This window comes from Symphalangus syndactylus, chromosome 15 (assembly GCF_028878055.3).
Source record: "Symphalangus syndactylus isolate Jambi chromosome 15, NHGRI_mSymSyn1-v2.1_pri, whole genome shotgun sequence".
In the NCBI taxonomy this organism is placed as follows: Eukaryota; Metazoa; Chordata; class Mammalia; order Primates; family Hylobatidae; genus Symphalangus; species Symphalangus syndactylus.
This window is the reverse complement of record NC_072437.2, coordinates 73,485,314-73,506,845: the sequence shown is the minus strand read 5'-3', so window position 1 is coordinate 73,506,845 and position 21,532 is coordinate 73,485,314. Positions and strand designations below refer to the sequence as shown.

At 40.1% G+C, this 21,532-nt stretch overlaps 1 protein-coding gene and 1 pseudogene across 12 annotated transcripts in view; both read left to right on the top strand.

Annotated features, from left to right (window-relative positions):
- Nucleotides 1-21,532, top strand: part of IFT88 (intraflagellar transport 88) — a 128,510-nt gene that overhangs the window by 29,937 nt on the left and 77,041 nt on the right. For 9 of the 12 annotated variants that reach the window (XM_063619014.1, XM_055245280.2, XM_055245277.2 and 6 more), the window contains 6 exons: nt 1,559-1,649; nt 2,428-2,532; nt 4,063-4,165; nt 5,505-5,619; nt 7,800-8,028; nt 11,495-11,565. In XM_063619014.1, coding sequence (XP_063475084.1) covers nt 1,559-1,649; nt 2,428-2,532; nt 4,063-4,165; nt 5,505-5,619; nt 7,800-8,028; nt 11,495-11,565 — 714 coding nt within the window. The remainder of the gene's footprint in view (nt 1-1,558; nt 1,650-2,427; nt 2,533-4,062; nt 4,166-5,504; nt 5,620-7,799; nt 8,029-11,494; nt 11,566-21,532) is intronic. The other 3 variants (XM_055245281.2, XM_055245284.2, XM_055245278.2) reach the window with 1 other exon arrangement.
- Nucleotides 18,588-18,767, top strand: LOC129464287 (uncharacterized; annotated as a pseudogene).

The following is a 21,532-nucleotide window of genomic DNA, read 5'->3' as shown; positions in this document are numbered from 1 at the left end:
GTTCTCTTACAGATTTTTAAGTTTAAAATTTTATGTCGATATTTTGAATTTAATAATAAAATCTGTAAGCAACATTTAAGACATACATTAAACTGTTTCAGACAACTAGAAAATAGAATTCTATACTTCATGTAACCTTCATAAAACTACCATCTATTATGCTTATTGCTCAGTTAGAATTTTACAGATCTTTATAAACCAATAAACTTTGTAGCCTTAGTCCCAGGTTTCCCCAAAGAATATAATTTTATAGAAAAAGTTATGCTTCTCAGTTTATTTCTATATACTTTTATAAAGTCCATTTGTAGAGAATTAAGAGAACTACTATCTATTCTGATATAGCCGTAGTAAAATTTTATTTAGGCATTGATATGTATTCAGAGGATTGTTGTATTTTACCAAAAGAAAGTGGTAGCAAAACATCATTACCGTTATTTTGAAAGGTAACTGATTTGGGAATACTTGATTTGCTATTAATAGAGCCAGGATTTTTAAACTTCTTCACCTCATTAGAAACTTTCTCTATGGCCAGGCATGGTGGTGCATGCCTATAGTGTCAACTACTCAGGAGGCTGAGGCAGAAAGATCGTTTAAGCCCAAGAGTTCAAGCCATAGTGCATTATGATTGTGCCTGTCAATAGCCACTGCACTCTAGCCTGGGCAACATAGCAAGAACCTGTCATTTTTTTTTTTTTTTTTTTTTTTTTTTTTTTTTTTTTTTGAGACAGGGTCTTGCTCTGTCACCCAGGCTGGAGTATGGAGTGCAGTGGCGCAATATCACTCACTGCAACCTCTGCCTCCCAGGTTCAAGCGATATTCTCCTGCCTCAGCCTCCCAAATAGCTGGGATTATAGGTGCCTGCCACAACACTCGGCTAATTTTGGTATTTTTTAGTAGAGACAGGGTTTCACCATGTTGGCCAGGCTGGTCTCAAACTCCAGACCTCAAGTGATCTACCTGCCTCAGCCTCCCAAAGTGCTGGGATTACAGGCAGGAGCCACCACGCCCGGCCATGTTACCTATCTTGACTGTTGTTATTATTTTACTATTATGAATAGTTACATGATGTAGTTGTTAAAAACAGTACTACATTTGCTCTTTAATACCATGTATACATTTGTCTTATCTATAACCTATTCTTAAAGTTTAAATGCACATCGTTCAATGTTGAAAGTAAATTAGGCTGGGTATTGTGGCTCACACCTGTAATCCCAGCACTTTGGGAGGCTGAGGAGGGAGGATCGCTTGAGGCCTGGAGTTTAAGACCAGCCTCCCTGGGCAAGATGAGGAGACTCTGTCTCTACAAAAAACAAAAACAAAATTACTCATGTATGGTGGCATGCACCTGTAGTCCTAGCTACTTGAGAGGCTGAGGTGGGAGGAGATGACCTGAGCCCAGGAGTCAAGACTACAGGCTGCAGTGAGCTATGATTGTGCCACTGCACTCCAGCCTGGGCAACCAAGTGAGACCTTGTCTGTAAAATAAAATAAAATAAATTTTAGTATAGATTTTTAGAGGTTGAATGATTTAAATTGTACCTGCTTTTGTCTTTAATAGCCCAGAGGAAAAAATAAAGCAATTAGAGAAGGAAGTAAATGAGTTGGTAGAAGAAAGCTGTGTTGCTAATAGTTGTGGAGACTTAAAATTGGTAAGTTCATAAACAAGATTCAAAATTATGAAGCATTTATAGATGTATGTCTGCTTTTATACATACACCATATGTATAGACAAATATTTTTGTTTGCCATTGACTGGTCTTAGGATAAGAAACAATTATTTTGAGAACTAGGAATTATAACTCAGTTTCATAAATTTGAATGTCAAAATAATTGGCTGATTTTGTAATTTTTTACATTGGTCTTTTCAGTAGGAAAAAAAATTCTAATGTGTTGGCATACTTAACTTGGCAGCCTGGTGGACTATTGGATTAGACAGCAATGTGCTGCTGAAAGGTGTAGCTACCATGAGCCACACACAGTACTTAGGGCTGTTTTCTTCTTGAAGCCTCACTACTATCAAATATTTTTTCCTAAGTAAACTAAAAAATTATAGTTTGCTTTTTGGGAATCCAACTTTGCTTTTTAAATATCAATCTTTTCTTTTAATTTGCTTTGTTCATATTACTTTGATTGTCATATCATATAAATATAATTTCTGTGAGTTATTGGATTAATGAATACCATTAGAAAGAAATGTTCACTTTAAAAAGCTACTTTTATTACTCATAGAACTGGGGCTTTTTTTGTCATTCTAAAAAAAAAAAAAGGTCCCTTTCCAAGGGAAGTTTCTGGTAAGAGCACAGAGGGGTGTCTTGAGGAATCTGAGGATAGAAAATGAATTCATCCAACCTTGATGTAGATATTTCTCAAATGCATTAAAGTTGATGAACACTGAAAGGAAGTTACAAGGTATAAATCTGATTTCAGGCCTTAGAAAAGGCAAAACATGCAGGAAGAAAAGAGAGAGTCCTGGTGAGACAGCGAGAACAAGTTACAACTCCAGAAAATATCAATTTGGATTTAACTTACTCAGTAAGTATTGAAATGTAACACAATTTTTAAATAAAATTTTGACTAGGGTTAATGGGTTCCAGAGTCTTTTTTCTTTTATTTTTAAAATCTTACTGGTCTTCAGGTGCTCACAATTAGATTAATAATAATCTTTAGTTCATGAAACACTCTTGTCTTTGTTTTGTGCAAAGAGCTCTTTAGTTATTTAACTAGTTATTTTAGGCTGGGTGCAGTGGCTCATGCCTGTAATCCTAACACCTTGGGAGGTCAAGGTGGAAGGATTACTTGAGCTCAGAAGTTTGCGACCAGCCTAGGCAACATAGTGAAACCTCGTCTCTATTTATTAAAAAATATGTAGCTGGGTGTGGTGGCTCACATCTGTAATCCCAGCACTTTGGGAGGCTGAGGCGGGCGGATCACAAGGTCGGGAGATCGAGACCATCCTGGCTAACATGGTGAAACCCCGTCTCTACTAAAAATACAAAAAATTAGCCGGGCGTGGTGGCAGGTGCCTGTATTCCCAGCTACCCGGGAGGCTGAGGCAGGAGAATGGCATGAACCCGGCAGGCGGAGCTTGCAGTGAGCCGCGATCGCGCCACTGTACTCCAGAGCCTGGGCGACAGAGCGAGACTCCATCTCAAAAAAAAAAAAAAAAAGTATATATTTTGATAACTTAGTAAGTACCTGCAAACCTACCATCCAATGGCTCTATTTCTTGAAGAGCACTAATTTTAATGCTCTATCAAGGTGGTTATTTTGATGAGATTGTAATGTAGACTTTTTGGTTAGTGATTTTCAAGAACTTCAAACTAGGCATATGAGATAATGTTCTATGAGGGTAGTGGGGAAAAAAAACTAATGCCTCTAATTTCTAGCAACATTTATTTAATTCTGAAAAGACACCTCCTTAATGTTTGCATTTCTATTTAAAAGGGTGTATTTTCATTGGGTAAAGTTTTCATATACTAAACACATAGGAAAAAAAGGGCGTTTCAAATTTTGAAATGTTAGATGCTTACTGTTTATAGCTGATATTCTACGATTCCATGAAATCTTTCAGGGATAATTTATGATGATCACTTTTTACCTTTAGGAACATAATTTATTATAAATTAATTACTTAAATTGTAATTTAGTATATAGAGCTTACTATACAGATTCTTCTGATAGACTTTAAGGTTTAAGATATTTCCACGTTTAATTTATATTTACAAAGAGAATTTAGTTCACGATCTTGCTTATTTCTTTGATCACCAGCAGCATTAATGATACACATTTATTGTTTGTAGGTCCTCCAGAAATTAATAGATGGCAAATACTATTAAATTAAATAAAATACATAGAAAATTAAGGTGAAATTTAGAGGACAGCTCTTCTTAATGTTCATTTGTAATGCAAAATAATTCTTTTGTTTACTTAATTTCATAATTGGCTGAGTATCTTGATATAAGTAGCTAACTTTGTTACAGGATTTTAATCTCTAGAAAGATTATAGGTGAAAGGGGCCTAAAGTGGTCTTATGTGTCTTTTCTATAATATTTTCTTCCTTAGGTTCTTTTCAATTTGGCCAGTCAGTATTCAGTTAATGAAATGTATGCCGAAGCACTTAACACTTACCAAGTTATGTTGAAAAATAACATGTTTAGCAATGCAGGTAGGTGTACATAATCAGTTTTTCCAAAAGATGTAATTCTTTCGTAGTGTTAATTTATGTCTCTTCATTTTATGCTTCCTTAAAATGAAATGATCTATGCTCTAAACAAATCAGTATTTATGATAGGGGTATCCTGCTTAAACATACTATTTATATAAAAATCCTTACAGATGAAGAAATACAGTTAGTATGAGGTATACTGCCTAATAGTAAACAAAAAAAAAGTATGCTGTTATCACGAGTAGAATGAGCCATGGCATCCTCCTAGAATGTGCTTTTCCTTATATAAATTTATCCCCAAGAGATTATAGTTTATATTTAGCATTTATATCGTGTAATTTTTTGGTAGCAGTATTAATGTTTATCAGAATGTCATTTCCTTTAATATTATTAAAATGTGTGTGGCATTCTTGAGTCTAACTTTTAAATTCCATGTTTTCTTAGAAGAATGCACAATAATGTAAAGCACAGTAATGTAAATCAGTTGTTTTCTAGCCATAGTTTCAGGAATCTGTCTTAAGTTCCATTTCTTCACAGGAGGTAAGTTTGAAAAGTAAAACTGTTTTATTTTTTTTTTTTTTATTTTTTTTTTTTATTTTTTATTTTTTTTTTTTTGAGACGGAGTCTCGCTCTGTCACCCAGGCTGGAGTGCAGTGGCGCAGTCTCGGCTCACTGCAAGCTCCGCCTCCCGGGTTCACGCCATTCTCCTGCCTCAGCCTCTCCGAGTAGCTGGGACTACAGGCGCCCGCCACCACGCCCGGCTAATTTTTTGTATTTTTAGTAGAGACGGGGTTTCACTGTGGTCTGGATCTCCTGACCTCGTGATCCACCCGCCTCGGCCTCCCAAAGTGCTGGGATTACAAGCGTGAGCCACCGCGCCCGGCGTTAAAACTGTTTTAAAGTTAGAATTTTTTTTTTTTTTTTTTTGAGAAGTCTCGCTCTTTCACCCAGACTGGAGTGCAGTGGCGCGATCTCGGCTCACTGCAGGCTCCGCCCCCCGGGGTTCACGCCATTCTCCGGCCTCAGCCTCCCACGTAGCTGGGACTACAGGCGCCCGCCACCTCGCCCGGCTGATTTTTTGTATTTTTAATAGAGACGGGGTTTCACCGTGTTAGCCAGGATGGTCTCGTTCTCCTGACCTCGTGATCCGCCCGCCTCGGCCTCCCAAAGTGCTGGGATTACAGGCGTGAGCCATCGCGCCTGGCCTTAAAGTTAGAGTTTTAGATAATGTCTGAGACTTCATAACTGAGAAATGCTTCAGAGAATATGAATTAAAAGTCATCTAAAATATCAAAGAATGGAAAAATGAGAATATTATTCATTATATTTTTTTAATTAGGAATATTGAAAATGAATATGGGAAATATCTATTTAAAGCAAAGAAATTATTCCAAAGCCATTAAATTCTACCGAATGGCATTAGACCGAGTTCCAAGTGTCAATAAGCAAATGAGGTAAGTTTATAACGATAGATAATAATTGTAAAATTTAAGTGTTTTTCTAAAACAAGATAACTCTTCTGACCTGTTTTCGGTGGGTTGAACATTTTGAAGTATTTGTACATGAGATTCATACGTGTAGTATTTTGATCTGTTCCCTTCTTACTACTTGTACACATTTTTATAATGACAAGTTAAAGGTTAAAGCATTGTATGTGATCATATGAAATAAAACTAAGCTAAGTGACCAGTAAAGGGGTTAACCCTGAAGGCCATTACTACCCTGATATAACTTAATGCGGACACAAAATCATAATAGCAGTCCTCCAGAACATATCAAATGTATCAATACAAGGCTAGAAATTAAGCCTCCCTTATGTTCTTGCTGTAGCTTGAGAATGAAATAGTGAGAGAAAAGGATTACTTCTGAGTCTTAGAAGAGGGGGAAGCCAGGATATTTTCTATTCTTATAATATTCAGGAGCAGAAACAGTAAGTTCTCTTATGGTCTAGTGATAACTGTGGGGACATAGGAAGTTTCCAGGATATTTACTGATCATAATTTCCCCTAGGCACAGTACAGTTTCTCTGTGAAAGTTAATTTATTTGCAGTACCACATTTTAAGATCATTTGTTTTTGAATTTTACATAATATCTCATTATCATTAGCAAATATGACCTAACTTACAGAACACAATGCCCTTGAAGTACTTTTAAGCCAGGTAAGACCAAGAATTTGAGCATTTTAGAAAAAAAATAGTATTGAGTAACATATATTAAGTGCTTCATAATCAGTGATCAAGACAATGGGTGCTATAATAATTCAGTGGAAGAAATCATTATTGAGAACAAGAATGATCAAGAAAGGCTTTATGAAGGAGGCATACTTGATATTGACTATTTAGGAGGAGAGAAGGGATAACATCTGAGAAAAAGGCAACACCTGAGACCATTCAGGGAAATAATAGTCTTTATGATCTGATCAGAGAATTATGAATAAACTAATTGAGTTGAAATAGAGGGATTATATTGAACAGTGTTTAAAATAAGGTGGGATCACATCCATTAGAATGGCTTCAATCAAAGAAATAATAAGTTTTGGTGAATATTTAGAGAAATTAGAAACCTCATTCACTGGAGATGTCAAATAGTGCAGCTACTTCGGAAAACAGGCAGTTAGCTAAAAAAGTTAAACACAAATTTACCATGTGACCAGCAATTCTGCTTTTAGGTATATACCCAAGAGAAATGAAAATATAGATTGTTACAAAGGCTTTTACACAAACATTCATAACAAAATTATTCATAATAGCCAAAAAGTAGAAATAAGACAAATGTCTACCAAGTAGGCAATGTATAAATAAAATACGGTACATATTCATACTATGAAATGCTATTTGACATAAAAAGGAATGAAGTACTGATACATGCTACAAAATGGAAGAATCTCAAGAAATTATGCCAAGTGAAAGAAGCAAGACAAAATATCACAAATTGTATAACTCCATTTATGTGCAATGCCTAGAAGAGACAGAGAGACAGAAAATAGACTAATGGGCCGGGCATGATGCCTCACGCCTGTAATCCCAGCACTTTGGGAGGCCAAGGCGGGCGAATTACCTGAAGTCGGGAGTTCCAGACCAGCCTGACCAGTATGGTGAAACCCCGTCTCTACTAAAAATACAAAAATTAGCCCGGTCTGGTGGCATGTGCCTATAATCCCAGCTATTCAGGAGGCTGAGGTGGGAGAATTGCTTGAACCCAGGAGGCAGAGGTTCCAGTGAGCAGAGATCATGCCACTGCATTCCAGCCTGAGCGACAGAGAGAGACCCTGTCTAAAAACAAAAACAAACAAACAAAACAAAACAAAAAGACTAATGGTTACCTAGGGCTGGGGATAAGAATGGGGAATGACGGTTAATGAGCACAGGTTTTATTTTTAGGGTAATGGAAATGAATTAAAATAAGGATGTGGTTATAGTTCCACAACTATATAAATACAGCAATAATTATTGAATCATATATTTTAAATGAGTGAATTTTATGGTATGTATATAAAGCTTTTATCAATAACGCTTTAACAAAACAAAAACGAAGTAAAGTGGGAGAGGAAAAAAGAAAACTGTTTGTGAATGGCTTGAATGCCATACTAAAGAGTTCAGAATTTTAAAGCTAATCCATGTCTTTTTCTTTTAGGATTAAAATAATGCAGAACATTGGAGTTACATTTATTCAGGCTGGTCAGTATTCGGATGCTGTTAATTCGTATGAGCACATAATGAGCATGGCACCAAATCTGAAGGCAGGCTACAACCTAATTATCTGTTATTTTGCTGTTGGAGACCGAGAAAAAATGAAGAAGGCATTCCAAAAATTGATTGCTGTTCCATTAGAAATTGATGAAGATAAATATATTTCACCAAGTGTGAGTATAAAAAAGACATTTCTATAGCCACTTCCCACTTATCTGTGCTTTTCTGTTTTCAGAATGAGAAAGCTGGAATAGATGACTTCTTGGGTTTTTCCCAGGCCTGTATCAATGTGTTTTATTATTGATATATTTCATTTGTTATTTAAATTGGGTTGAGAATGAGACTATTGAAATGGGGTAGCGATTATGGTTAAAACAGACTGCACAATTTTAAAACAGACTGCACAATTTTAGTTAAAAAAAAATCATTAAAAATAAGATTCCGGCCAGGCGCGGTGGCTCACGCTTGTAATCCCAGCACTTTGGGAGGCCGAGGCGGGCGGATCACGAGGTCAGGAGATCGAGACCACGGTGAAACCCCGTCTTTACTAAAAATACAAAAAATTAGCCGGGCGTGGTGGCGGGCACCTGTAGTCCCAGCTACTTGGAGAGGCTGAGGAAGGAGAATGGCGTGAACCCGGGAGGCGGAGCTTGCAGTGAGCCGAGATTGCGCCACTGCACTCCAGCCTGGGCGACAGAGCAAGACTCCATCTCAAAAAAAAAAATAATAATAATAAGATTCCATGTCATTCATTAAGCATAATATCTTTTTTTTTTTTTTTTTTTTGAGACAGCCTGCCTTCCGGGCTGGAGTGCAGTGGCACAATCTCAGCTCACTGCAATCTCTGCCTCCCAGGCTCTGGCAGTTCTCATGCCTCAGCCTCCCTAGTAGCTGGGATTACAGGCATGCGCCACCAGGCCCGGCTAAGTTTTTTATTTTTAGTAGAGAAGGGGTTTTGCTATGTTGCCCAGGCTGGTCTTGAACTCCTGGCCTCATGTGATCCACCTGCCTCCACTTTCCAAAGTGCTGGGATTACAGGTATGAGCCTGGCCAAGGGTAATATCTTGACCAAGAAACCTCCAAATCCTTATTTCACCTATTAAGAGCCATTGTGGAGCAGAGGGAACCTCAGCTGTGTATAAATATATCAAGAGCAAATGCTGGGCGCAGTGGCTCACACCTGTAATTCCAGCACTTTGGAAGGCTGAGGTGGGTGGATTGCGAGGTCAGTGGTTCGAGACCAGCCTGACCAACAGGGCGAAAACCTGTCTCTACTGAACATGCAAAAATTAGCTGGGTGTGGTGGTGGGTGCCTGTAATCCCAGCTACTTGGGAGGCTGAGGCAGGAGAATTGCTTGAACTTGGGAGGTGGAGGTTGCAGTGAGCCTAGATTGCGCCACTGCACTCCATCCTGGGTGACAGAGCAAGACACTGTCTTGAAAAAAAAAAAAAGTGAAATAAATTCCTTATCCTTATTCATAGAGTGGAACATAATGCAGTTATCAAAAGTCATATTTTCAAACACCTAGGGAAATATTATGTAATGTTAAGTGAAAACATACAGCTATTCACACCTATACATGAACATAAACTGGAAGAATTGACACCAATATAGAAACAGTAGTTTCTGAGCTATGAGATTATAAATGCTTTTGAAATATTTTCCAGATTTTTACAAATAAAATATTGGCATACTGTATATTAGTTTAAGGAAAACCATATGAAATTGCCTCTGTTTGTAGATAAAAATGGTACATTTTCAATTTCACAGAGTTGAACTTTTAGTAGATTTTCTTAATAGATTATATTAGCTGGGCATGGTGGCGGGTGCCTGTAATCCCAGTTACTAGGGAGGCTGAGGCAAGAGAATCACTTGAACCTAGAAGGTGGAGGTTGCAGGAGCCGAGATCGCACCATTCACTCCAGCCTGGGGCTGAGATCGCACCATTCACTCCAGCCTGGGTGACAAGAGCAAAACTCCATCTCAAAAAAAAAAAAAAAATAGATTACAAGAGGACTGTAGCATAGTGGGTAAAGAGTATAGGCTCTGAAGCCAGATGCCTTGGCTCTCCTACTCAGCTCTTACTCTCCCTGTGCCTCAGTTCTTTTATATATGTAATGGGATTAACTATTATAACCTATCTTATAGGGTTAAAGTGAGGATTATAGGTGAGGATGAAATGAGTTAATGCATGTGAAATGCTTAAAATAGTACCTGGCAGCTGGGCACAGTGGCTCACACCTGTAATCCCAGCACTTTGGGAGGCCGAGGTGGGAGGATTGCTTGAGCCTGAGAGTTCAAGATCAGCCTGCGCAACATGGCGAAACTCCATCTCTACAAAAAAATATGAAAATTAGCCGGGCTTGATGTTGCACACCTGTAGTCCCAGCTACTTGGGAGGCTGAGGTGGGAGGATCACCTGAGCCCGAGGAGGTCAAGGCTGCAGTGAGCCGTGATCACACCCCTGCACACTAGCTTGGGTGACAGAGTAAGACCTTGTCTCAAAAAAATAAAAAATTAGCCAGCCTGGTGGTGTGCACCTATAGTCCCAGCTCCTCTGGAGGCTGAGGTGGGAGGATCATCTAAGCCCGGGGAGGTCAAGGGTTTAGTGAGTTGTGATCACAACACTGCTCTCCAGCCTGGATGACAGAGTGAGACCTTGTCTCCAAAGTAAAATAACAAATAAAAAAAATAAAATATTAGCCAGGCGTGGTAGCACATGTCTGTAGTCCCACCTACTCGAGAAGCTGAGTGGGAAGATGGCTTGAGCCCAGAAGTTGAGCCTGCAGTGACCCATGATCATGCCACAGTGCTCCAGTCTGGGCAACAGAGCAAGACTGTCTCAAAACAAAACTAACCAAACAAAAGAAATGTAGTACATGGAAGATAGTTAAGTGCTGGGCAAATATTAATTATTATATATTATTTTCATATTGAGAAAAAATATGTTGTAAAATCATCTGTGTTTTTAATAGGGAGTAGAGATATGGATCATACTAAGTAATTGATGATTGAAGGATTTATATTTGAGTTTAGAATTAAAGTATTACATATTTGTACTAACAACCCCAGCTTCTGTGTACTTGGTCCTAATCTTTCCATCCTGATCCTTTTATCAGCTTCTTAGAATAGGTTAGTTCAATGGAGAATGTGATTGGTAATCAGAAATATGAAAAAAGAAAGTTCTAATTTACATAAGGGAAAATAGGAGGATTAATTTACTCTCCATTTTTTAAAACTAATTAGTGGGGAGGCTTATTAGAAATTCAAGTTTGTGGCTGGACATGATGGCTTATGCCTATAGTCCCAATACTTTGAAAGGCTGAGGTGAGCAAATTGCTTGAGCCCAGGAATTGAAGACCAGCCCGGGCAAAATGGTGAAACCTCATCTCTACAAAAATTACAAAAATTAGCCAGGCATCATGGCATGCCCCTGTAGTCCCAGCTACTTGGGAGACTGAGGTGGGAGGATCACCTGAGCCCAGGGAGGTGGAGGCTGCAGTGAGCCGTGATCATGCCACTGCACTCCAGCCTGGGCAATAGAGTGAGGCTGTATCTCAAAACAAAACAAAACAAAAATTAAGTTCTTGCTGTTTACTTCTGAATTATTCTCTTTTTCTTCCATTTTATTTTACCAGGATGATCCTCATACTAACTTAGTAACTGAAGCTATAAAAAATGATCACCTCAGGCAAATGGAACGTGAAAGGTAATATTTTAAACTTAATGTAGTTATTAATTACATTATTTAAAATATTTAATGTTTAGTATTAAGATAATATTTGAAACAAAATAATTTAGTTTTAATTTTTGTAAAAGGGTTGAATGTGCATTGTTTCTTACAGAACTTGTTATATTCAACATATTTCTTGAATAGTGCTATTATTTCACCATTTTTGTACTTACTGGTTCTCTTTTCTCGTTCAGAATAATCTCAGTGCTCGTGCTAATCTCAATTACTCAATCTCAGTTATTCTGTCAGTTGTTTCCCTCTGCATTTGGTACATTATTGGAACTTTATCTTACCTTTATTTCAAAAATGACGTCTTTATTTTTTTTATCCTGCCTCACAATTAAGGATCAGCTCTCAGAGACAAAATTCTATTTATTTCATTTCTTCCTTCCTCTAATATGGTACTATAACCTGTTTCTACTTACAACACTTCTGACACCAAATGTGTGGTTTTTCTCACACCAACAACCAATTATCCGTCTCCCTGGACACCAAGGGCTTAGTCCCACAAGACTACTACCCTGTTCCTCACTATAGATGCCAGTTGTAAGCCTGTAAGCCTGGGCCTCCTGAACTCCTGACTGACCTGCTATGAATGAAAGGCTCCCACTACCCCCTCCTCAGGGTCAGTAGTTTTCTAGAAGAGCTCACAAAACTCAGGAAAATACTTTATTTATACTTACCACTTTATTATAAAGGATACAACTCAGAGACAACCAAATGGAAGAGCTACATAGGGCAGAATATGGGGGAAGTAGTGCAGAGCTTCTATGCACTTTCTGGGTACACCACCCTCCCAGCACCTCCGTGTGTTCATCAACCTGGAAACTCTCTGAACTGTGTCATTTAGGGTTTATATGGAGGTTTCATGATGTAGGCATGATCGATTTTTATCATTGGCCATTGGTGATTGAACTCAGTCTGCAGCCTTTCTCCCTTCGCTGGAGATTGAGGGTGGAATTAAAAGTACAACTGGGGTGGTGTCAGAAAAGGCCAAGTGGGGAGCTAAGACTTTAACCCCTAAAGGCTGTTCCATTCCTCTGATGTCAGTGGATGACACGTGGGGAGCCTGGAATTCCACCCCTACCCAGCAGTACTGAAGCATCCCCCAACCTTATCTCCTTGGGTAGTGTCAGAGGAGGCTTAGTAGAGCGTCAGGGCTTTAACTGTCACCCAGTTGTAACAAAGCCCTCCCATCATGATGTTAGTAGGATGGACTATTTGGAAAGCAAGAACTCCCACCCTGCCCAACAGATACAAGGACCCGTCTGCCTATTCTGGGTGTCAACGGAGGCCATGTGGCAGGGGCTGGATTTCCACCTTCACCTGGTAGTGGCAAGGTGGAGTGTCTCCTTCCTCTGCTGGAGTGGTATCCAGAAAGCCAGCTAAAACAGAATACTTAAAATCCAGGGTCTCATAATTCAGAAATGTCCAAGTGTTCATTAAGAATCATTGTTTGCTGGGCACGGTGGCTCATGCCTGTAGTCCCAGCACTTTGGGAGGCTGAGCCGGGTAGATAACCTGAGGTCAAAAGTTCGAGACCAGCCTGACCAATATGGTGAAACCCCATCTCTACTAAAAATACAAAAATTAGCCAGGCATGGTGGCGTATGCGTGTAGTCCCAGCTACTCGGGAGGCTGGGACAGGAGAATTGCTTGAACCCAGGAGGCGGAGGTTGCAGTGAGCGCCGAGATAGCGCCACTGCACTCCAGGCTGGGTGACAGAGTGGGACTCCGTCTCAAAAAATAAAATAAATAAATAAATAAAATAGATAGTTTGAATAGCCCCGTAAATCTTAAGGACATTGAATGATACTTTTAAAACTCTGAAAAAAGAAACCTATCTCTAGGCCCAGATGGGTTTTACTGGAGAATTCTATTAAGAATTTATATCAGGGGCGGGAAGGGGCGGCCACTTGGGCAGGATGGCGGCGGCTGCAGTGGGCAGCGTGGTCAACAAGGTGATCCTGAGCGCCTTCCCATTCCCGGTGACCTTGTGCCACATCCTGGTGCTGTACGCTGGGCTCCTGCCGCTGCTGCACACCTGGCGTGTGCCCCCCACGCCACTCATCTCGGGCCCCGGGCCCAGCCTGCATCCATTGCCTGGCCTGCTGCTGCTGCCGCGCTTCTACCCGCACCACGTGCTGCCACTCGCCTTGGGCAAGTACTTCGTGTCCCTGTTAGTGCACGTCAGCTTCTGGAAGGTGCCCATGTCCTGTGGGCACACACCATCAAGGCCACCATGCCCATTTGGGCGGTCCTCCTGTCCCAGATCATTATAAAGGAGAAGCAGAGTACCAAGGTGTACTTGTCACTCATCCCCATCTTCAGCGGCGTCCTGATGGCCATGGTCACCAAGTTGGCTTTCGACATGTGAGGAGGCTGCCACGCTGTGCTTCTTGCTTCAGAACATTTTCTCCAAAAAGATCTTGGGAGATTTGCAGATCCACCGTCTCCCGCTGCTCAACATCTTGGGCTGCCACACTGTCTTTTTTATGATCCCCACCTGGGTCCTGGTGGACCTCTCGGCTTTCCTGGTCAACGGCGACTTGACTACGTCTCCCAGTGGCCCTGGATGCTCCTGCTTCTGGCTGTCGGTGGCTTCTGTAACTTTGCCCAGAATGTCATTGCCTTCAGCATCCTCAACCTCATCAGCTCCCTGAGCTATTCGGTCGTCAATGCCACCAAGAGAATAATGGTCATCACAGTGTCCCTGACCATGCTGCCCAACCCAGTCACTAGCACCAATGTCCTGGGCATAATGACTGCCGTCCTTGGGGTCTTCCTCTACAACAAGACCAAGTAAGATGCAAACCAGTAAGTCAGGAAGCACCTCCTCCTGGCACCACAGTGGACCTGAGCAGCAAGGAGCATCACCAGAGCCCACTGGAGAAGCCCCACCAGTGGCCTCCTCTTCCCCCAGCATGGGGACTATCATGGCTACAATATCTTAACAGACCACTTCCAGTACAGCTGGCAGAGCTACCCAAACTCGTAGTTTGAACCGCTATGACTTGTAGAGTCCAGAGGACAGGACCAGACTGTTCTGCGACTCCTTCCCCTGCCCCCACAGCAGTTTCAGAAACTTCTGACATCCAGTGAATGTACAACCCAGCTGAGGGAATGGTGCATAACTCTTCATCAGAAGCACCGGGGTTCCTGGCCCCGCATGAGCCACAGGAGGATGCGTTGCCTGCAGCACAGACAGCTGTGGGCTCTGGGCAAACCTAAACAGACACTGGTGTCTCATGCTCTTTCTTCCTGGAGACTGTCATCTGAGGGCTGGGTCCCTGCCGAGATCTTGGCCACATTGTACCTTTCCATGTGGAATTATTCCCCAAACGGTGTATCTCAAAACACTTGTGTCTGCATTCCAGATAACATTCAGAACCCTGTCTGGAAAGCTGGGATTGCTGTGGCTGTAGACCATGGGCTGGCAGTGGGGGTGTCCATGGTGGTGCTTGAGAACGTCAGACTGGCCATTTTAATTCCCCAGCTCAGATACCCATAGGACCAACAGGGTCACTGAGCAGACGAGGAGCCTGTGAGAATCATTCAAACACATCCCCAGCCACAGAGATGGATCCGGTTTCCCAGTCATCCCCTTAATGGTTCACAATTTCCTGGCAAACGTTCCAAAGTGAAAAGCGATTGCAATTAGCATCCAATTCCTGCAGCCTGGTGCTCTGCCCTGCATGTCAGAGTTGACATCCACCTGGATCCAGAGGGAAGGGAAACTGCTCTCTCTCTCTCTCCCCTGCCTCCACTTCTCTTGGGGTAACAAAAAGGATCTTCGAGAAATCATGTTCAGTATTTCAAGCTCTATTTCTATGGCACTTATCTTTTGAGAGGAGTCTTCACCTCTTCTGCAATGACTTGGTAGGTTGTTTGGTAGGGAGATCTTGATTTTCTGAGGATCTTGCATTTTTCTAGGGAATATTTTGTAGTTTTGTGTGTGTTTAGCCTCAATCCCCATTACCCTATGTGTTAGGACTGGCTTATGGGTCAAAAACTGTTTTATTTCTAAATGTTTAAAAACAAAGTTTCCACTGGTGATGCCTGTGTGACACATGTTGGTATTTAGTAGGAAACAATGCAGTGTTTCGAAGCTTCAAAATGGACACAATTGCTGAAAACAGAATGAATCATGAACATTATCTCAGTATTTTGCATAAGAGACAAGAAAACGGTGTTTTGGTTCCCTGACCTGTGTTTATGTTAGGATATGAATCATGTTCTGGGTAACGGGAGAAGGAGCGAACACTGCACTAAGATTTGGTTTGCCAAATCAGATTCTTTGGTCAAGAGTCAGTTTAGGGCTGGGTGCAGTGGCTCACCCCTGTAATCCCAGCCCTTTGGGAGGCTGAGGCAGGTGGATCACTAGAGACCAGCCTGGCCAATGTGGTGAAATCTGTCTCTACTAAAAAGATGCAAAAATTAGCCGGGCGTGCTGGCACATGCCTGTAGTCCCAGCTACTTGGGAGGCTGAGCAGAAGAATCACTTGAGCCCAGGAGGTGGAGGTTACAGTGAGCCGAGATCATGCCACTACACTCCAGCCTGGCCAACAGAGTGAGACTCTGTCTCCCAAACAAACAAACAAACAGGAAAAAAAAAAAAAAACAGAACCAGTTTGGGTTTTGGCAGAAATGACATCAGGAATATTACACGACCCCAGTAGGTAACCCTGAGTGCTCAGGTCTGAGCTGTGGTCTCAGTCTTTTATGGCTTCATGAAAGGACTGTGCCCTCAGGGAGGGGACCATGGCTTGGTTTGTAGGGTCTTGGTGATGGCTGCCATCTTTCTTCATCATCACACCCAGCTTCTTGCTGGCAGTTGCCGGGAGACAGCAGCAGATGAGAGGTTCACGCTTTATCTCCCAGTGAGCAAGATGCTTCCCTGTTCAGAGGAAGTAACATTGCTTATGCTTGACTGCTGTTTTTTTTTTTTTGTCATTTGTTTGCTTTTCTTTCGATTGGAATTCTGTATTTAAGATGTTAAGTTGTGTCAGCTTACATATGGAACACTCTGGGAGAGGTGACTGGACCCCACCCTGCTTGGCAGTGGATTTCTACATCACCAGCTTCAGAAGTGTCCCTGTTCGCTAGTCTGTTGTTTGCTTACTTTATAAACACTTTGGTCCCAAGCTGAGACAATTGCTGTGTAAAACGGGAAGAGTCAATCTTGAGGGGTATTAGTTTTCAGAAGAACTTGCCGTGTGCCTTCACTGAAGGCAGTCAAGTCTGCAGTTGGATTTTTCTCACTAGGGAATGACAGGAAATGGGGATGGTTTTGCACTGTGGATGTATTACGGAAGTTGTCTATCAATTATAGTACCTGATTCTTTGGACATATCATTGAACTCCGAAATGAATTCGACCTCCAGGTTTAATGAAATCTCTGATGTTACTGGAAAAAGAAAAAAAAGGAATTAACATAAGTTCTACATAATCTCTTTCAGAACCTACTTTCCTTTATGAAGGTAGAAGTACCTTACTACCAAAATCAGACCGTACCAAAAAAAAAAAAAAAAGAAGAAAACTACAGATTAATATCATATGAATATATGAATATAGACTCAAAAGCAAATTGAAATATTAACAAAATTTAAAAAGAATTATGCATCTGGACCAAATGGGATTTGTCCCAGGAATGTGAAACTGGTTTAACATGTAAAAATCAATTAATATTATACAGGTGGCCAAGCACGGTGGCTCATGCCTGTAATCCTAGCACTTTGTGGTGCCGAGGTGGGTGGATCACTTGATCCCAGGAGTTTGAGACCAGCCTGGGCAACATGGTGAAACCCTGGCTCTACTAAAAATAACAAAAACTGAGGTGGAGGATCACCTGAACCTGGGGAGGTTGAGTCTGCAGTGAGCCGTGATCACGCCACTGCACACCAGCCTTGGCGACAGAGTGAGACCCCATCTCAAATAATAATAATAATTAATAATAATATTGTATAGGATATGAGTAGAATGAAGGATGAAAACTACACAACCATCTCAGTAGAAACCAGGAAAATTTTTTCACAAAATTCAAAATGTTTTCAAGATTAAAAACAAAAAGTCCAACAAGAAACAAGTAGAAAGGAAGTTCCCCAATTTGATAAAGGACATCTGTCACAAACTCACGGCTAACATCATACTTAATGGAAAGAGACTAAATGCTAGCCTGGGCAACATGGCGAAACTCTGTCTCTACAAAGAAATATAAAAATTAGCCAGACATGGTGATGTGCACTGCATTCCCAGTTATTTGGGAGAATTGCTTGAGCCTGGGAGGTGGAGGTTGCAGTGAGCCAAAATTGTGCCACTGCACCCCAGCCTGGGAGACAGAGCATGACCCAGTCTCAAAAAAAAAAAAAAAAAAAAAAAAAGACTGAATGCTTTGCACCTAAGATCAGGAACAAGATAGGGATATCCAACTTTTACCAGTTTTTTGTTTTGTTTTGTTTTCTGAGATGGAATCTTGCTCTGTTGCCCAGGCTGGAGTGCAGTGTCACAATCTCAGATCACTGCAACCTCCGCCTCCTGGGTTCAAGCGATTCCCCTGCCTCAGCCTCCTGAGTAGCTGGGACTACAGGCGCCTGCCACCATGCCTGGCTAATTTTTTGTATTTTTAGTAGAGATAAGGTTTCACCATGTTGGCCAGGCTGGTCTTGAACTCCTGACCTCAGGTGATCCACCCACCTTGGCCTCCCAAAGTGCTGGGATTACAGGCATGAGCCACCGCACCCGGCCCACTTTCACCAGTTCTGTTTATCATTGAACTGGAAGATTCTATCTTTGGCAGTTTGCAAAACAAATAAACTTAAAACTGGAGTTAAAGACATCCAGATTAGAAAGGAACAGTTAAAACCATCTTTTTTCAGATGACATGATCTTGTACGTAGAAAATCCTAAGGAATCGACTTAAAAACTGTTAGAATAAATGAAGTTGTAGAGTAAAATAAATCAATATACAAAAATCAATAGTGTAGTGCAGTAATATATTAATATCTTCTCAGCCTTTTGGCTATAAGATCAAGTGTAGTATTTGTATATCTGATGCTTCCGCTATCCAAGGACAATCTGTTAAATGGATTTTTGGAGCAGGGAAATTGAATAGGACCTTGCTCCATCTGCTCTATGCATTGACCTGGTAGTGCAGTAACTCCACGAACTGTGCACCCCCTCAGGAAAAAAAGAAGAAATATACTATACACTACCAATGAATTATCCCAAAAATGAAATTAACAATTATATTTATAATTGCATAAAAATTATTAGGAATAAATTTAATGAAAGAAATGCAAAACCTAAACTCTGATAACCATAAAACATGGAAAGAATATAAAGATACTAAATAAATTCTGTCATATTTTTATGGATAGGCACTTAATGTTGTTAAAATGGCAGTGCTCCCCAAATTAATGTACAGATTCAGTGCCACCCTTGTCAAAATTCCAGCAACATTTTTACAGAAAGTGACAAATTGATCCTAAAACTCATATGGAAATGGAAGGGAACCAGAATGGCCCAAACAGTGTTGAAAAAGAAAAGCAAAGTTGGGACTCAAACTAGAAAGCAACACTGATGAAGACACTGTGAAGACAGAGGCATAAATGAATGGAATGGAATTGAGAGACAAGGAAAAAACTCTTACATTTATAGCCAGTGGAGGTGCCAGGAAAATTTAAGAGAAGAAAGGAGAGTCTTTTCAACAAATCGTGCTGGGAAAAGCGGATATTCTCTTGCAAAAGAATGAAGTTGTACATCTCTTTCACACCATACACAAAAATTAGCTTAAAATGAACTATAGACCTAAATGGAAGAGCTAAAACTATAAAATTATTGGAAAAAAAAAAGAGAAATATCATTGACTTTGGGTTAAGCAAAGGTTTGGTAGATATGACACCAAAAGTACAAGTGACATAAAAAAATAGGTAAATTGGATGTTATCAAAATGAAAAACTTACGTACTTCAGAGGACGCTATCCAGAGAGTGAAAAGACGATCCACTGAATGGGAGAAAATATTTGCAGATGATGTATCTGAGAGGGGACTTATTTCTAGGCTATACAAGTAATGTCCAGTTCAATAATAAAAAGGCCAATAGCCCAATTAAAATGTGCAAAAGATATGAATAGATATTTCTTCAAAATAGATACACAGATGCCCAATACACACATGAAAAGATGTTGAACTTCAGTAATTGCTAGGGAAATGCAGCTGAAAACTGCAGTGAGATACTATTTCACACCTACTAGTATGCTATACTAAAAAAGAAAATAACAAATATTGGCAAGAGTGTGGAGAAATTGGAACTCTTAAATGCTGATGATAGGAGTGTAAAATGGTGCTTTGTAAAACAGCCTAGAAGTGCCCCAAAAGGTTAAGCATAGACTTACCATATAACGCAGCAATTTTACTTCTAGATATTTACCCAAAAGTAATTAGAGTATGTGTCCACATGACAACTTGTATACAGATTTTCATAGTGATATTATTCATAATATTGAAAAATAGAAATAATCCAAATGTGCAACAATTAATGAAGGTATAAATAATATATGGTCTGTCCATAATATGGGATGTTATTCAGCCATACAAAGGAATGAAGTACTGACACATGCTGTTAGGTTGGTGCAAAAGTAACTGCGGTTTTTCCCATTGAATGCAATTACTTTTGCACCAACCAATACAATACAGATGAACCTTGAAAACATGATAAATGAAAAAGCCACTCACAAAAGACCACATGTTTTATGATTCTGTTTATATGAAAGGTATAAATTAGGCAAATCTATAAAGACAGAAAGTAGATTAGTGGTTGCCAGGGGCTGGATAGGCACAGGGAAGTGTCTGCTAATGGATACTATGTTTCTTTTTGGGATGATGAAAATGTTTCAAAAGTGATTGTGGTGCTTGTTGCACAAATCTGTGATTATATCTAAACCATTACATTGTAGACTTTATATTGGGTGAGCTGTATGGTGTATGAGTTATATCCCTATAAAGCTGTTTTTTAAAAATTCAGAAGTATGTTTTTAAAATTACACACCATGACCAAGTAGGATTAATTCCAAGGCTGCAAGGTTGTTTCATTATTTTTAAATCAGTCAATGTAATTCACCATACTAACAAACTAAGGAAAAATCACGATTCAGTAATGTTGAGAAAGGTCTCTCTTATTTCTTATGTTTTTATGATGAATGAGTGTTGAATTTTGTCACATGCTTTTTCTGTAACAGTTGACATATAACATGGATATTACTCAGCAACAAAAAGGAATGAACTATTGATATACGTAACAAATTGGATAGATCTGAAGGGAAGTATACTGCACGAAAATAGCCAATTCCAGAATATTATATATAATCTTATTCTTTATAACACTCTTAAAATGATAAAATTGTAGAACTGGAGGTCAGATTAGTGGTTGTTCCGAGAGATGAAGAAGGGGTTGGAGTTGGAGGGAAACAAAGGAATGGAAATATAGTGGAAATATTCTGTGTCTTGACTGTTATCAATGACAGTAATCTGGTTGTGATATTTGAAAGATGTTACTGTTGGAGGAAACTGGGTAAAGGGTACATGGAATCTCTATTATTTTTTACAAATGCGTGTGAATCTACAGTTGTCTCAAAATAAAGTTCAAAAGAAAGAATAACAAGATGAATGTTGAATGACTTGGAAAGATTATTTCTTTTTTTTTTTTTTTTTTTTGAGACGGAGTCTCACTCTGTCACCCAGGCTGGAGAGCAGTGGCCTGATCTCGGCTCACTGCAAGCTCCGCATCCCAGGTTCATGCCATTCTTCTGCCTCAGCCTCCCCAATAGCTGGGACTACAGGCGCCTGCCGCCACGCCTGGCTAATTTTTTGTATTTTTAGTAGAGACGGGGTTTCACCATGTTAGCCAGGATGGTCTGAATCTCCTGACCTTGTGATCTCCCGCCTT